The sequence below is a fragment of the Cinclus cinclus genome, chromosome 6, assembly GCF_963662255.1.
Source record: "Cinclus cinclus chromosome 6, bCinCin1.1, whole genome shotgun sequence".
Lineage (NCBI taxonomy): Eukaryota > Metazoa > Chordata > Aves > Passeriformes > Cinclidae > Cinclus > Cinclus cinclus.
In genome coordinates, this window is record NC_085051.1 from 10,628,171 (window position 1) to 10,643,747 (window position 15,577).

Genomic DNA, 15,577 nt, shown 5'->3' on the forward strand with positions numbered 1-15,577 from the left:
CGCGGGCACTGAAGGGAGCCGGGGGAGATTAAACCGTAGTGGTGCGTCCCCCATGGACCGTCAGCAGGCTGCCGAGGAGCCGGGGCCCCGGCCGCCCCCCGCTTTTGGGCAGGTAACCGGCGGCGGGGACAGGGCCGGAGCACGGTGGGTGCCGGGGATCCTGCGTACCCTCGCAGGGAGGCTGCGGGACTGGGGAACAGCTGGGCGGCTGCCCACATCTGGAGCAGGGCGACCGAGCGAGGAATAATCCGGAGGATTATGCACGCGGGCGCGGCACCCACCCCCCCGCGCCTGCCCTGCATATCCCCAGATATTCCATAAAAACCTCAAATCCCCGGTGGCAGCCCCACGGTCTGCGCCAGCCAACCCCCCCCCCCGGGGCTAGGCATGTCCTGCGGCACGGGGGCAGCCCCCAGCCATGGGCAACTGCACCAAGACCCCTGAGCGGCGGCTCCCCAAGGTATGGCAGGGCTGTGACACCCCGCGGGGCAGCAGGAGGAGGAGGAGGAGAGGGTCCCTGCTTTGCCCCCCCTCGCTGCTGACGCCTGCTCCAACCGCAGGATGGGAAGCCTCGCTCGGGTGCTCCGAGCTCCGGCGCAGGGGACCCTGAGGACGTGCTGGACGTGGCACAGACTCCTCCGATGCAGGGATACTCGGTGCTTCAAGGGCTGGTGGGGCCAGCCTGCATCTTCCTGCGGCAGAGCATCGCCATCACCCAACGGGTACGCGACTGTCCCCTCCCCGTGTGCTGCCTGTGCTCCCAGGGAGCTTAGGGCAGAATCCCTGTGGGATCCCTGGGAGTAGGACCCCTCCTTCATCTCTTCCTGTTTTCTCTTCCCCAGGACCGGGAGCTGCGGCCCGAGGAGATTGAAGGTGAGGAGCTGGGGAGGGGGTCCAGCTCAGGTAGGTGGCGGTGCCAGGGTGCCAGTAGTTACACTGTGGTGTCCCCAGAGCTGAAGCAGGCATTCCGGGAGTTCGACAAGGACCACGATGGCTACATCAGCTATAAGGACCTGGGCGAGTGCATGCGGACCATGGGCTACATGCCCACGGAGATGGAGCTCATCGAGCTGTCCCAGCAGATCAGTATGTGGTGGGGCAGTGGGTCTCCATCAATCCCTGCCCCATGCCCTGCTAACACCCCTCTCCTGCCGCAGCCGGGGGCAAGGTGGATTTTGATGATTTTGTGGAGCTGATGGGCCCCAAGATGCTGGCGGAGACAGCGGATATGATTGGGATCAAGGAGCTGCGTGATGCCTTCCGTGAGGTACAGGGATGGCAAGGACAGTCGGGTAGGCTGCCAATGTGCCAGGGTGGCCGGTGGCAACGGTACCTTGTCCATAGTTTGACACCAATGGGGACGGACAGATCAGCATGGCAGAGCTGCGGGAGGCCATGCGCAAGCTCCTGGGGCAGCAGCTCAACTATCGGGAGGTGGATGAGATCCTCAAGGACGTGGATCTCAACGGCGATGGCCTGGTGGATTTTGAAGGTAGGAGTAGGGAAGGGGCCAGGAGCGACCCCAGGGATATCTGGGATGTTCCACATGTGTTTTCCCCCGACAGAGTTTGTGCGGATGATGTCACGCTGAGGGCGGTGTGTGCCAATGCGGGACCCAAGCCCCCCGTGCCTTACGAAGAGGAGGGGGCCACAGAGGGACCCCCAGCTCCAAGGGCTGGGGCAGTGCTGGTGCAGTGGCGCCCATGCCTGGGGTGAGAGCCGGGTGCTGGAGCTGCTCCTATGCTGAGCTCTGACTGTGGTGGGAGGCACCGGGGCCAAAGTCGGGACCCTTCTTGGCACAGGCTTGGCCAAGCTTTGACCACTGTCGCCCTCATCTCTGCTCTCCCTGCATCATCTCCCTTCCCACCCAGACCTGACTCTAAAAGTCACACTACTGTGGTCTCCTCTCCTTCAGCTGTGCTCATCCCTCCAGCCTCCATTCCCGCTCTGTGTGCCACACTGAGCCCCTCAGGCTCCCCCCGCACCATGTCTAATGTGGACTGCACAGCATAACCCACCCCATCACCATGGTTTGAGCTCAGACCTGCCCCAGACCTGCCTAGGATGAGGCATCCCTCCCCTTTCGGGGCTGGCACAGACCCTCATGGATGCTCTGGCAGCCTCTGGCACAGGGGAGACTCCTGGCAGCTCAGCCAGGAAACCCTCGAGGAGAGAAATAAAGCATTGCTGGGTGGAAGGGCCTCAGCCAGCTGCAGGCGGGGCTGCTGCAGGTACCCTCCCTGCCCTGGCTGCAGTTTTGGGGCCATTTTTGCCCTTTTGAAATGATAAAACTCTCTCTACAGACTTTTGTTTTGTGCTTTGTTTCCAAAGGGTTTATTTGGGATCGTGCCATTCCCCAAAACCCTGGACTCCCACTGTGTCTCACGGGAGCCCCACAGGGAGCCGGGACCGCGGACACCCGCTCACCTGTGCGGGCACAGGGCTCCGGGGAATGCACGGCCGGCGGGTGGGGCCGGTTCCCGGGGCGGGCGGGAGCGATGCTCATCAAAGTCCGGGCCGGGGTTCAACCCCGCAGAGAGTCGGGGCGCCCTGATCGGCGGCGGCTCGGGGCTGTGTGTCCACATGGGGTGCCTTGGCGGCCGGAGGAGCGCGGCGGTGCCGACGGTGCCGGTCACGGTGCCCCTACCTTGCCCCCTCCCCCCGAGGCGGTGGCGCCGGTCAGTCACGTGACGCGGAGAGGGCTCGCCGGGTGAGGGGGCGTGGCCTACACACTAATCACGTGGCCGGAGAGGCACCGAGGGGGCGGGGCCGACGCCTCGTGTCTCCACGGTGACCGGCCGGCGGGCGCGCGGCGGCGCGGTGACGTCGCGCTCGTGACGCGCCTGCGTCATCACCGCGAGCGCCGGCGGCGGCGGAGGGGGGAGAGATCCGGGTCAGGCCGGGGCCGCCGCGCTCCGCTCCGGTTCCCGGCTTCCCGCCGGGCCGAGCGGGGCCGAGCTGAGCTGAAGAGAGGCGGGCACCGGCGATACAACCGGCGGGGCGAGCGCGGGGGCCGCACGCCGACCCCCGCCGCGGCGCTCCAGGGATCCGGAAGCGGCGGGCGGCCGTCGGGGATGTCCTACAAGCCCATCGCTCCCGCCCCCGCTACCCCCGGAGCCGCCAGCGCCAGCCCCGCCCCGCCGGGGCCCGGGGCACCGTCCGCCGGTGAGAGAACCCCGCGGTATCCGCGGAGGACTGGGGGCACCGGGAGCGGAGCGGGACTGGAGGGGGGTACCCCAGGAAGGGATGGTACCGGATGAGGGAGGTACCGAGGAAGGGGGAGTGCGGCCGTGACCCTCAGTTTCCCGCAGCCACGAGTGTCCCGTCGCCCTCCGGTTCCGTCCCTGGCGCCGCCGCCCCTTTCCGGCCGCTCTTCAATGACTTCGGGCCGCCGTCCATGGGCTACGTGCAGGTGAGGCCCGGGACCGGGGCCGGTGGGGCCGGGCGCGGCGGCGGGGGCGGCCACCAACTCTTCCGTCCCTGCGTGTGCCCCTGTTCCCGCAGGCCATGAAGCCCCCCGGGGCGCAGGGCTCGCAGAGCACCTACACGGACCTGCTCTCGGTCATCGAGGAGATGGGGAAGGAGATCCGGCCCACCTACGCCGGCAGCAAGAGCGCCATGGAGCGGCTGAAGCGGGGTAGGGGCGGCGGGGAAAACCAGGCGGCCGCGGGGCTGCGCTCCCGAGGCTCCCCAGCCCCGCGGGGAGCGACTGGAGCGTGATGCGAGGTGTCCCTGTGCTTCTCCCCGCAGGGATCATCCACGCCCGGGCGCTGGTCAGGGAGTGCCTGGCAGAGACAGAGCGAAACGCCCGCACGTAACGGCAGCTGCCACCCGGGACCCCCCGGGACCTCCCGGTGGTGGCGGCGGGGGCGGGGGGGCCGCCGTGCTGCCCGAGCCCCCCCTCCCCGCGCTCTCCGCTCTTTATAAATGCGTGTTTTTATAAATAAAGGACAATGTTGGGACTTGGCCTCGGTGTGTCCCCACGGGGGTGGGTCCCGATGGTGATGGTGGGACGCGGGGTAGAGGTGGGGCAGTCGTGGGGAGGGTTTGGAGCCGCGCTGCGTAGGTGTTCCGGAGCTGAGAGGTGCGGGAGTGGTCAAACCACTCGCTGAACACTTTAAAAAGTGGCTTTTTAAATAAAACACCGGGTTTTCCCGGGGGCGGCGGTGCCGGTACACGCGGAGCGCCCGTGAGTGGCGCTCGCTGCCTTCCGCTCTCTGACGTCACGGCCCCCCCCCAACCTCATACGTCACGGCTGTCGCCGTGGGAACGGTCTGTGATGTCACGATCCGAGGGGCCGGTGAGGAGCGGCGCAGGTTCGGTGGGGCCGGGGGGCGGCGGGGACCGGGCGGGCGGGAGGGAGTGGAGGGGCAGCGTTGCTATGGCAACGGAGCCGAGCCGAGTGCGGCCGAGCCGGGCCGAACCCGGGGCCGAGGGGGGCCGAGCGGTACCGGACTGAGCCGAACGTGGGACTGAGCCGGGCCGAACCCGGGGCCGAGGGGGACCAAGCGGTACCGGACTGAATCGAACCGGGACCCGAGTGGTAGCAGACTCCGCCGAACCCGGGGCCGAGCTTTTCCGAGCCGGGCCGAACCTGGGGCAGAGAGGTGCTGGGCGGTACCGGACTCAGCCGAGCGTTTTGCCAAGGCGGGTCGAACCCGGGACCGAGCGCAGACGAGCGGTACCGGACCGAACCGAACCCTGAGCCGAGCCGTATCGGACTCAGTCAAACCCGGGGGCGGAGTGGCTCCGAGACGGGCCGAATCTGGACCGAGCGGTTCCGGGCTTAGCTGGCAACGCCTCGAGCGGTTCTGAAAGGGTGCTGAACCGGCCCGAGCTGTCCCGAAGCCGGCCCGGTCCGGTGTAACGGAAGCCCCCTCAGGAGCTGCCCCCGCCGGCCCCCGCCGCCGCCATGCTGATCAAGGAGTATCACATCCTGCTGCCCATGAGCCTGGAGGAGTACCAGGTGGCCCAGCTGTACATGATCCAGGTGGGGATGCGGGGCTGAACAGGAGGGCTTGGGGGAGCCTGGGGCTTGTAAGGCTCTGGGGGATGAGGGTTAGGGATGAGGGATGAGGCTCTGGGGTTTGTGGGCAGAGCCTGAGGGATGTGGAGTACAGCGCTGTGGGGCTGGGCGTGGGGGGCTGGAGGGGTGCAGGGATCTGGGGACTGTGACTGAGGGGGTGCAAGGGGCTGAGAGAGGCTGGGGGTTGTAGCCTGGGGGGTGCACTGGGTACTGGGGGAGCATGAAGGGTGCAAGGGCTGGGGGTGCATAGGGGGCTTTGAGGCTGATCAGGGGGTGCTGGAGAGTGTAAGGGGCTGTGGGGCTGAGTGTGGGGACCTGGGGAGCTGTAGGGCTGAGCATGGAGGCTGGAGTGGCACAGAGGGGAGTGATCCCAACGGAGGCTGATCCTAAGGGACTGGCAGGTTTCCAAGTGTGTCGCTGAGGTTTCAGGTGGGTTTGGGACCACCGATCCAAGCAGGGGGTCCTGTGAGCAGGTGTGGGGCTGAGGGATATCAGCATATGGGGAGGGGAGTGTATGAGGACCCTGGGCACCCATGGGGGTCTTGGAGAGGCTGCACTGAGCAATCATCTCTGTGCAGAAGAAGAGCCGGGAGGAGTCGAGTGGTGAGGGCAGTGGTGTGGAGATCCTGGCCAACCGACCCTACAGTGATGGCCCCGGCGGCAGCGGCCAATACACCCACAAGATCTATCACGTCGGCTCCCACATCCCCAGCTGGTTCCGGGCGCTGCTCCCCAAAGCTGCGCTCCAGGTGGAGGAGGAGTCCTGGAATGCTTATCCCTACACACGCACCAGGTGGGAGCCGGGAGGCGGCGGGGTGGGCTGCAGGACTGGCCGTGCCCCTGGGCTCAGTCCTGTGCCCTTCCAGGTACACGTGTCCCTTTGTGGAGAAATTTTCCATTGAGATTGAGACATACTACCGCCCGGATGCAGGGCAGCAGACAAACATCTTCAACCTAAGTGCAGCAGAGAAGAGGCAGAGGATTTTGGGTGGGTATGGCTGGCTTGGGGAGCTGGACAGGACACTGTGGCTGCTGGCATTCCCATGTAGCGCTTCTGGGATGGGTGTGTGGTTGTGATGGGGACTTAGGGGCTCAACTTCACTCTCCTTGCTGGTCCTCATGTTTCACAGATGCTGGAAGGGAAAGAGCTCCCTGGATCCTGAGCTCCCTGCCCCTGGCTCCCTGCTCCAAGCTCCCTTCCCCCTCCCTCTCAGCACTGCTGAATTAAGTTCCACATTAAAGATATTTTCAGGGACAGTTTTGTCCTGTCTCATCCCTTGCCTCTATTTCCGTTTGCAGCTTCTCCTTCCTAGTGCCAGCCTGCTCCCCTCTCCTTCCATGTCCTAGCCTTGTTCTGGCATGGATTTGCCTTCTCAGTCTCTCTTGGTGTATATGGGACCTGGGTCCTGTGGGGTGTTTTGGATCAGCTGGGGCAGGGAGAGCTGGAAAAACATGTCCCCATTTTCCTACTCCCTGCCCTGCTTCCCCTCTCCCCAGGGCTTTGCTCCAGATTGTTCTCTGGCTCCTTTCTGGGGAGACTGGTGGGCAGAACTGGGAGCTCAGGGTGGGATTCTTCCCTCTCCGCTGGGTTCCCATTTCCAGTGGTGTGGACATGGTCAGTTCAGGCGCCAGAGTGTGGAATGTGACGTGCTGCCTCTTAAAATGGAGGCCTAAAATAGGCACTCGGAGGAAATGATTCATCTGACCTATTTCTCTCCCTGGCTCTTGCGGCACTGGGGATGTCCGGCTGGGATACCGATGGCTCAGACCTGGGGGCAGGAATTCTGCCCCTTCTGCCCTCAGGAAGCAACCAGGGCCAAGCAGATGGCATCAGGGCATGGCCCTGTGCCCACTGCCTGGTTGCCCGCTCTAGTGCCTGTCCCATGGGCATTCCACAGCATCTCTAGTGGCTGCTGCCTTCCACAGGGAGCAGGGTTGGAGTGGGACCAGCCCCAGTGTGGATCCCGCTGGGATTTTCTCTGCCCTGGTGTCCTGTAGCACTGACAGATTTAAACCCCTCTCACATTTCAAAGGGCGATGGAAAAAACATGGTCTGGGTGATCCGCAGGGATAACTGCTTCCTTGGCAGCTTTCTCCTAGTGGCAAAAGCAAAGGGAGTTGGACTGTGATGGGAATGATACAGCCAGGAGCTGCTTGGGGACAGCAGGTCCTATCCCAGCTCTTTGCCGCTGTTATCCAAGATGCTTGGCATTGTGCTCTGCATTGCGTCATTTTTGTGGATTCAGGACATCTATAGTTTTCTTTTTCTCCCTTTTTTCAGCCCAAGCTTGAGGAAGAGAGGCTGACAGCACCTTGGGGACATCAAGGGGGTCTAATAAATGCAGGGCTTGGCACAACCTGGGAATGAGGACAGTGCTACAGGATGGTACTGGGAGCCAGTGGGGTGCCCTGTGATCCCCCACACCATTACCTGAAGGCAGGGCTGGAAAAGCCAAATTCTAGGAGATTTTATGCTGGACTGAACCTGAACAACTGTTGGATAGTGTTTTTCTGGGTGTCATTCCGAAGCCTCTCTCTGGTCTTGGGAGGTCATCCTCATTTTGGGAGAGATGACCTTAGTTTGGGGATGGGGCTCATTGCCCTCCCTCCCCTGGCTCTCCTGAGGCTCCCTGTGTCATGTGGCAGTTTTGCTGTGCCCTGTTTTTGGGGGTCCCTTGGGCTTTTTGGGGGTGGAGCCAGGAGCTGTGCCAAGCTGCCTCAGGCACTGTCCCTGTCCTCAGCCCCCATGTTCCCCAGGGTGGCTGGGATCACTCTGTAGCTGCCAGATCTGCCAGCTAATGCATGTGTGTGTGCCAGCACTGGCTCTCCATGAGCTCCCAGCCCCTCCCCCCCGTGCCACTCCTTGGAGTGCTGGATTGGGATCCCACACAGGGATGGGGATGTTTTAGCTGCACCAAGGGTGTCTGTGATGTTCCAGCCATGAGATTTTATATGTTCTATTAGGAAATTCTTCCCTGTGAGGGTGGTGAGGCTCTAACACAGGTTGCCCTGAGAAGCAGTAGATGCTTCATCCAGGTTGGATGGGGTGTAGAGCAACCTGGGATAGTGGAAGGTGTCAGGGCCCATGGCAGGGGATGGAATGAGATTATCCATAAGGTCCCTTCCAACTGAAACCCTTCCAGGATTCTATGATTCCAGAACTCCAAGATTTTAGAATTCTAGGACAGAGAGTGTTTGCTGCCAGCTGTGTTGGGTGCATGGCTTGTGGGAACAATTTGACCTGATTTTTTTTCCCTTTTTCCTTGTTTTCCTACCTGTGCCCCCTTGCCAAGTGCTGCGGGGTGACAAGCGCCGTTCCCCCCACAGATACCATTGACATTGTGCGTGATCCCATCTCCCCTGGGGAATACAAGCCTGAGGAGGATCCCAAACTCTACCACTCATCCAAGACGGGCCGGGGGCCACTGGGGGATGACTGGCTGGAGGCAGCAGCGGCCAGTGGGCCCCTCATGTGCGCCTACAAGCTCTGCAAGGTGGAGTTCCGATACTGGGGGATGCAGTCCAAAATCGAGCAGTTTATCCATGATGTGGGTGAGTTCGGACCCGTGGGTAGCTGGAGGGTCATTTGGGCAGCCGCGGGATCACCCTGGACTTGCTTCCCCCCTTCTCCCTGTAGGACTGAGGAAGGTGATGCTGCGCGCTCACCGCCAAGCCTGGTGCTGGCAGGATGAGTGGACCGACCTGACGATGGAGGATATCCGGCAGCTGGAGGAGGAGACGGCGCGAATGCTGGCACAGAAGATGGCCAAGTGTGGCGAGGGCGAGGAGCCACCCACAGCTGGGATCAGCCCTGGGGGGCAGCCAGAGCCAGATGGTCCTGGTGGGCAGGAGGAGGCTGAGCTGCAGGCAGGGACTGATACCCCTTCTGATGATACCTTTGCCAAGCAGTGGTCTACCTCTTCCCGGTCTTCCTACTCTTCCCAGCATGGAGGTGAGAGACCAGGTCTGCTATGGTTATGCCCTGGATGCTGACGCTATCCATAGGAGATGTACCATGGGACTGTTTTGCCTGGCTTGGGTGTCCTGGGCTGGGGCTCTGGGTGTCCCAGGTCGGGTCCCAGTTTTCTTGAAGGGGCCTTCGGTGACCCAGGGATGGTCCTGGGTCTCCTAGAGGGACTCTGGGTGACCCAGGGATGGTCACAGATCTCCCTGGGGGTCTGTGTCCAGGACCAAGGGGGAGCTGTGGGGCAGGAGCAGGGATCTCTCTGCAGGGGGCTGTGAGTGCTGACCCCCCCCGTGGGTGGCAGGGGGTGTGTCTCCTCAGAGCCTCTCGGAATGGCGGATGCAGAACATTGCCCGGGACTCAGAGAACAGCTCCGAAGAGGAATTTTTCGATGCCCATGGTACTGTCACCATCTTGGAACAGGCTGGGTGGGGGCAAGAGTGTCTGAGATGGGCATGCAGGTCCCCAACCCCATGCTTCCCTCCTGCCTCTACAGAGGATCTGTCTGACAGCGACGAGGTCTTCGCCAAGGAGATGACCAAGTGGAGCTCCAATGACTTCTTGGACACACTTGAGCGGCCAGCGGAGCTGGACGAGGCACTGGGTGAGCAATAGGGATGCTCTGGCCCCAAATCCTGGGGTGAGTGTCTTGGGAGGGGCCTGATTCCCAACTGGAGACCCCAGATGCCTTACCAGGGCTGTGTGCTCGCAGGGGACGGAGCCAGTGCCACCAAAGGGGATGGTGAAGGATTGGGAACATCCACCTTCCCTGAGGTGCGTGTCCCCTCCCTCAGGCTGTACCCTCCTGCCGTGCCCCCCGACTTCACTGCTCTTCTTCCTGCAGGTTGGTGCAGCAGAGAGCACAGAACAGATGTGCCGGATCCACGCGCTCTTCCTCATCCTCCACAGCGGGAACATCCTGGATCAGGGAGCGGGCGAGCCAGGCTCCAAGCAGGCTGATGTGCAGACACTGGCAGCCACCTTTGATGCTGTCACCCGCGTCCACTTTCCTGAGGCACTGGGACATGTGGCCCTGCGCCTGGTGCCCTGCCCACCCATCTGTGCTGCGGCCTACGCCCTTGTCTCCAAGTATGGATTCTTGCTGGGAAAGCAGGGAACAGGGGAGATGGAGTCCTTGGAGAGGGGACTTCTGTCCCACTTCTGGTGGGACATTAAGGACTGGGAAGGGGATAGGGGTTTACTCCTGGTGCAGCATCTTGGGTCAAGCAAGTGTTGTGTGGTGAGATGGGATACATGTAATTCCTGGTGTAGTATCCCAGGTCAAGCAGGTGTTTTGTTGTGGGATGAGGACAGTGGAGTGGGATGAGATGGGGTAGGATGAGGCTTACTCCTTGTGCAGCATCCTGGGTTGAGCAAGCATGGGGACCTCAGGGCAGCATGAAATGGCATAGAATTGGATGGGATGGAGATAATTCTGGATACAGCATCCCAGGTGAGCAAATACCTTGTGGTGGGAGGGAAGGGGATGGGGATTACTCCTGGTGTGGCAGGGTGAACCAGTACCATGCAGTGGGATGAGGACATCAGGACAGTCCCATTCATCCTTTGCCGTGTCCCACTCAGGCTCAGCCCCTACAGCCATGACAGGGACAGCCTGTCCAGCAGCCAGGACCACATCCCGCTGGCAGCGCTTCCGCTGCTGGCCACCTCCTCAGGCACCTACCAGCACGCCGTGGGCACCATCATCACCCGCGCCAACCAGGTCTACGCAGCCTTCCTGCACTCCGGAGAGGGCACCGGCTTCTGTGGCCAGGTGAGGTGGAATCTGGGGGGAAGCTTGGCTCTGGGGTCCAGCTGTGATCCTGCATGGAGGGTTTAGGGATGTCACCCTCCATGTGGATCTGTGGTCTCTGCAGGTGGTGCTGCTGGGAGACTGCATGGGTGGTATCCTGGGATTTGATGCGCTGTGCCAGAGCCGGGTGGGCTCAGGGGGCAGCCGGAGCAGCAGCCGCCGTGGCAGCCTGGCAAGTGCCTTGCATTCCAACACCCCTTGGGGAGGGTTTGGGGGTGCACTGGGGGCTACATGGGGTCTGAGTGTTTGCTGCCTTTCCCTGCAGAGCACAGAGCCTATCTCCCCAGAGCAGTTTGGCGGCCCAGACCCGCTGGCTGATGGGACAGAGGGAGCACCAGTATTGGGCCAAGCCAGCCCTGAGCCCCCAGGGACACAGGGGGACAGCCAGCAGCAGAGCTCCATGTGTAGGTGAGCCCAAGGGGGATGGTTGGCTACCTTGTGCTTTATGGAAAGGGTGCAATTCCCATCTGCTCCAGGCTGGGAAGGAAAAATTCCTGGAGGCTACCTGCCCCAGGGAGATCTTGCTGGAGCTCCTCTGGGATAATAGGGCCACACCAGGCACAGCTTTGTCTTCAGGATGGTGGGACCATGGTGTTGCCATCCCTCCCCATGCCCACTGTCTCTGCTGTCCCAGCCTACAGTCCAGTGAGACCCTGATGGAGGCAGAGGCACCCCGGAACAGTGCCGTGGCGCTGGATGGGGCAGAGGGTGCCAGCGCCCGCCTGGAATTTAAGGTATCCGGCTTCTTCCTCTTCGGTTCCCCACTGGGGCTGGTGCTCGCACTGCGCAAGACCGTCATGCCTGCTCTGGATGGTGAGGATCCCTGCCTGCTGCCGTGCCAGCCCCTGACCCTCCCTGCAAGGCTCAAATCCCTGAGTCGTGCTCAGGAGACAAGCCTGAGCTCCCCAGGAGTACCCCAGAGAGCCCTGCTTGGGTTTGAGGCCCTCACATGCCCAGCCCTGGGTGTGTGGGTGTTGGTGGGTGGCTGAGTGTCCCTGCTCTGTGCCAGCCTCAGCCTATCCCTGGTGCCCCAAATTTCCCTCTCCAGCCTTTCCTCTTGCTGTGTCCTGCTTTACCCTTTCTGGGTGTTTTGCTCCTGGTTCTCCCCAGCCCTCGTGGGCACCCCTGACCTTGCTCTGTGCTGCAGTGGCCCAGCTGCGTCCTGCCTGCGAGCAGATCTACAATCTTTTCCACGCTGCCGATCCCTGTGCCTCCCGCCTGGAGCCCCTCCTGGCCAAGGCCTTCCACGCTGTGCCCCCGCTCAGCGTGCCCCGATACCAGAAGTACCCCCTGGGTGATGGCACCTCATCCCTATTGGGTGAGCAGATTCCTACCAAGCTGGTGCCAGGCACCCTGGGGCCACATCAGGGTACCCAGAGCACCCACATCCTGGTTGGGTGGGGAGAGAGGGATGTGTAAGCCCTTCCCACTGCTCTGGGTCTCTACTGGAGGGGTGTCCTGGGATGGTGGGTGTTCCTATGTGCTCTGGGTGTGCTCATCCAGCTCTCTCTTCAGCGGAGGCCCTGCAGACACACTCTGCCCTGTTCCTGCCCAAAGTGGATGTGGCTGCTCCCCCTACCCCCACTGGCAGCTTTGGGGGCTTCTGGAAGGGCAATGAGCCAACAGAGCTCCCCACTCCTGCCAGCACCAGTGAGGTTGTCAAGAGTAAGTGTCATTGCCACTCACCCCATCCTATGCAGGCACCTTAGGCTGCACAATAAGGGATGAGGTCTGGAAAAGGCTTCATTCCATCTCTCCCTGCAGTCCTGGAGCGCTGGTGGGGCCCAAAGCGCATCGACTACTCTCTGTACTGCCCCGATGCCCTGACTGCCTTCCCCACCATCACCCTGCCCCACCTCTTCCACGCCAGCTACTGGGAATCCTCCGATGTGGTGGCCTTCATTCTGCGCCAGGTATGGTGGGCACAATGGGGTGGGTGGCAAGCCATGGCCGGCAGAAGCTGAGCTGGCACTGTGCTGTCAGCAGGTGATGGAGAAAGAGGGGCCGCAGCCTGCAGAGAGCGAGGAGAACTCCATCTACAGCCCCGCCATCCCTCGGGAGAAGTGGCAGCGCAAGCGCACCCAAGTGAAGATCCGGGTATGTGGCCAGTGGGAGCCACCCGGGGCATCCTGGGGTGTGTGGGTTCTGGGACAATCCCGCGACCCAGTGGTGTCCTGGTGGCACCTTAGGAGCTCCCCCAGGAGCTTCTGAACACCCTGTGTGCCTGCAGAATGTGACAGCCAACCACCGCGCCTGCGATGTGATTGTGTGCGAGGGCAAAGCGCAGGTCCTCAGCGGGCGCTTCATGTATGGACCACTGGATGTAGTGACACTGACTGGGGAGAAGGTATTGCTGGGCTCAGGGGGCCACCAGGACACCTCAAATAGGGTGGGGTGTCCAGAATCAGGCATGGGGCTGGTGTCACCCACAGTTAGGGGAAGGATGTGGTTAGCATCCTGTGGGGGATGGCAGGAGAAGGTTGTAAGGACTTGCAGATGGGAACACAGCAGGATGTGGGGGTTCAGCCAGTGCCCAGCCCATTTCCCTCTCTCAGGTGGACATCTACATCATGACACAGCCGCTGTCAGGGAAGTGGCTGTACTACGGCACTGAGGTGACAAGTGGCAGCGGGCGCCTGACCTTCACCATCCCTCCAGACAAGGCTCTGGCCATTGGGATCTACCCTGTGCGCATGGTGGTCAGGTGAGGTGTTGCATCAGTTTCTCTGCCAGCTCTTTTGGCAGAGCTGCACCAGCTGCCCTGGCAGCAGAGCCAGTGCTGAGCCACCACCTCTGCCTTCACAGAGGGGACCACAGCTACGCCGAGGCATACCTGACCGTGGTGGCCCGTGGCACTGAGTCCGTTGTGTTCAGCATTGATGGCTCCTTCACTGCAAGCGTCTCCATCATGGGCAGTGACCCCAAAGTGCGGGCAGGGGCTGTGGATGTTGTAAGGTGGGTGCCCTTCAATCAGGGAGTCAGTCTCTCCATCTTTCATGGTGTGACAACTCAGTTGGGGGGTGTCAGAGCAGGGACAAAGGGCAGAGTGTTCCACCCTCCCTTGCCTCCAGCACATCATCTCTATGCTGATGCCCTATTGTGGAAAATAATCCTCTCCGAGTTTCGATGTTATCCCCACAGCTCTGCTGTGCCTTCTCCTTGATAAAATCCTTGGGAGCAGGGAGCTTTTGGAGGCAGCACCCACACATGCTGTAGTGGGTGATCCCAGCTTCCCATAGCAGGACTGTCTCCACCCAGGCAGCCACCCGTGTCTCTTCCTAGGCACTGGCAGGACTCGGGGTACATGATCATCTACGTGACAGGACGCCCTGACATGCAGAAGCACCGTGTGGTGGCCTGGCTCTCCCAGCACAACTTTCCCCATGGTGCCGTCTCCTTCTGCGACGGGCTCACCCATGACCCGCTGCGCCAGAAAGCCGCCTTCCTGCAGAGCCTGCGCACCGAGGTACACATGGGGAAGCTGCCAGGACACAGGGCTGCTGGTGGGGTGGTGCAGGCTGTGCTGAATCCCGTGCACCTCTGCATCCCAGTGGAGATGCTGGGAGCTGGACTGCACTATCATGGCAGAGCTGGAAGCTTCTCAGGGCAGCTCCCTGCCATCCCTCTTAACATGAGATTGTCCCAGCCCCTGTGGGAAGCGTTATTCTCTGCCCTAATGCTCTTCTCCCTGGGCAGGCAGAGATCTCCATAGTCGCTGGCTACGGCTCCACTAAGGATGTCTCCGTCTACAGCTCGCTAGGACTTGCGCCCGCACACATCTACATCGTGGGACGGACCGTCAAAAAGTTCCAAAACCAGTGCCAGGTAGGGTGGTGGCAGAGCTGGGGACAGACTGGGGATGCAGGGGACGATGGCTGACCCCACCAGCCAACTGTGGCCACGGGCTCAGGCTCTCTGTGTGCCCTGCAGTTCCTCTCCGAGGGTTATGTTGCCCACCTGGCCCAGCTGGAAGCCGCAGCCCTGGCTCACTCCCCCAAGGGCCCCCCACGACCTGTGCTGGGCAAAGGCACCTACGGCTGCCCAGCGCCTGTCGACTTCCTGCGGAAGCAGAGCCAGCTCCTGCGCTCCCGGGGCTCCAGCCAGGTAGAGCGGGATGGGGGGCCCCCCTCAGCACCCCCTGGCTTGTCCCGGGCCAAGCCCCGCAGCGTCAGCCTCAAGTTGGAGGGTGAGGAGTGAGGGTGGCACAGCCATGTTCCCCCTCTGCCACGCCCCTGATTTCTCAGCAAGGAGCACCTGGGGACAGAGCTGGTGCTGGGCCACAAGGCCATAGGAAGATGAGGGCACTGGGTCCCGTGAGAGTGGAGGGTGCTGGGAGATGGCTCAGAGCCCCCCAGAGGACCAGAGTGATCCCCTCCGGGCTAAGCCACCCTGAGTCCTCCCTGCTGCCCCCATTCCCTCTGGTCCTTTGGGGCCGTTGGGCAGTGCCCAGTGGGGTCTGCACCCTAGGGTCATTATCCCTGTGCAGAACTGGGGGCTGTGGCTGTGCCCCAGACCAAGTGGCACCTCCCCACGTATTTATTTCCGTCTGGTGTCACGGGGCAGGGCTCAGTTGGGGTTTCAGAGTGGTTCCTCTGTTCTCCCCTTTCGTTTTGGTGTTGAATAAAGAGATGTTATGACAAGGCGCCAGCACCCATGAGTCTGCTCTGTGCCTGTGGTAGCCAGGGTTCCCACCCACTAGGAATGCCCTGGGGAGCTTCCAGGGGTACCACATCCCACAAGGAGATGGCTGTGGGACACAGCAGTTGGGTCACAA

General features: G+C 62.1%; 3 protein-coding genes across 10 annotated transcripts; all 3 read left to right on the top strand.

Moving 5' to 3' along the window:
* Positions 1 to 418: 418 nt before the first annotated feature.
* LOC134045147 (calcium-binding protein 2-like) lies at positions 419 to 1,591 on the top strand. Of its 2 annotated transcripts, XM_062494769.1 has the most exons (7): positions 419 to 460; positions 561 to 722; positions 843 to 873; positions 952 to 1,086; positions 1,158 to 1,267; positions 1,345 to 1,492; positions 1,566 to 1,591. In XM_062494769.1, exons 1-7 carry the CDS (start codon positions 419 to 421, stop codon positions 1,589 to 1,591), a joined length of 654 nt encoding a protein of 217 aa, XP_062350753.1. The 2 variants fall into 2 exon arrangements, with proteins under 2 accessions (XP_062350753.1, XP_062350754.1); XM_062494770.1 differs by lacking the exon at positions 419 to 460 and having other exon boundaries at positions 623 to 722; positions 952 to 1,101.
* Positions 1,592 to 2,649: 1,058 nt separating this feature from the next.
* CDK2AP2 (cyclin dependent kinase 2 associated protein 2) lies at positions 2,650 to 4,137 on the top strand. Of its 4 annotated transcripts, none has more exons than XM_062494170.1 (4): positions 2,654 to 3,161; positions 3,302 to 3,412; positions 3,505 to 3,637; positions 3,751 to 4,137. In XM_062494170.1, the coding sequence occupies exons 1-4, from the start codon at positions 3,075 to 3,077 to the stop codon at positions 3,816 to 3,818; spliced, it is 399 nt and encodes a 132-aa protein (XP_062350154.1). In that variant the 5' UTR covers positions 2,654 to 3,074; the 3' UTR covers positions 3,819 to 4,137. The 4 variants fall into 4 exon arrangements, with proteins under 4 accessions (XP_062350152.1, XP_062350154.1, XP_062350155.1 ...); XM_062494171.1 differs by having other exon boundaries at positions 2,655 to 3,157; positions 3,319 to 3,412; XM_062494169.1 differs by having other exon boundaries at positions 2,658 to 3,165; positions 3,312 to 3,412.
* Positions 4,138 to 4,440: 303 nt separating this feature from the next.
* PITPNM1 (phosphatidylinositol transfer protein membrane associated 1) lies at positions 4,441 to 15,435 on the top strand. Of its 4 annotated transcripts, none has more exons than XR_009933271.1 (23): positions 4,441 to 4,990; positions 5,605 to 5,819; positions 5,893 to 6,014; positions 8,354 to 8,578; positions 8,664 to 8,978; positions 9,295 to 9,390; positions 9,487 to 9,594; positions 9,703 to 9,764; positions 9,835 to 10,079; positions 10,575 to 10,764; positions 10,868 to 10,975; positions 11,069 to 11,211; positions 11,438 to 11,616; positions 11,951 to 12,121; positions 12,319 to 12,468; positions 12,568 to 12,716; positions 12,790 to 12,900; positions 13,034 to 13,150; positions 13,359 to 13,507; positions 13,609 to 13,758; positions 14,086 to 14,269; positions 14,504 to 14,628; positions 14,734 to 14,757. XR_009933271.1 is itself a non-coding variant. In XM_062494165.1 (23 exons), exons 1-23 carry the CDS (start codon positions 4,913 to 4,915, stop codon positions 14,998 to 15,000), a joined length of 3,663 nt encoding a protein of 1,220 aa, XP_062350149.1. In that variant the 5' UTR covers positions 4,441 to 4,912; the 3' UTR covers positions 15,001 to 15,435. The 4 variants fall into 4 exon arrangements, 3 of the variants coding, with proteins under 3 accessions (XP_062350149.1, XP_062350150.1, XP_062350151.1); XM_062494165.1 differs by having other exon boundaries at positions 14,500 to 14,628; positions 14,734 to 15,435; XM_062494166.1 differs by having other exon boundaries at positions 14,500 to 14,628; positions 14,714 to 15,014.
* The last annotated feature ends 142 nt before the right edge of the window (positions 15,436 to 15,577 follow it).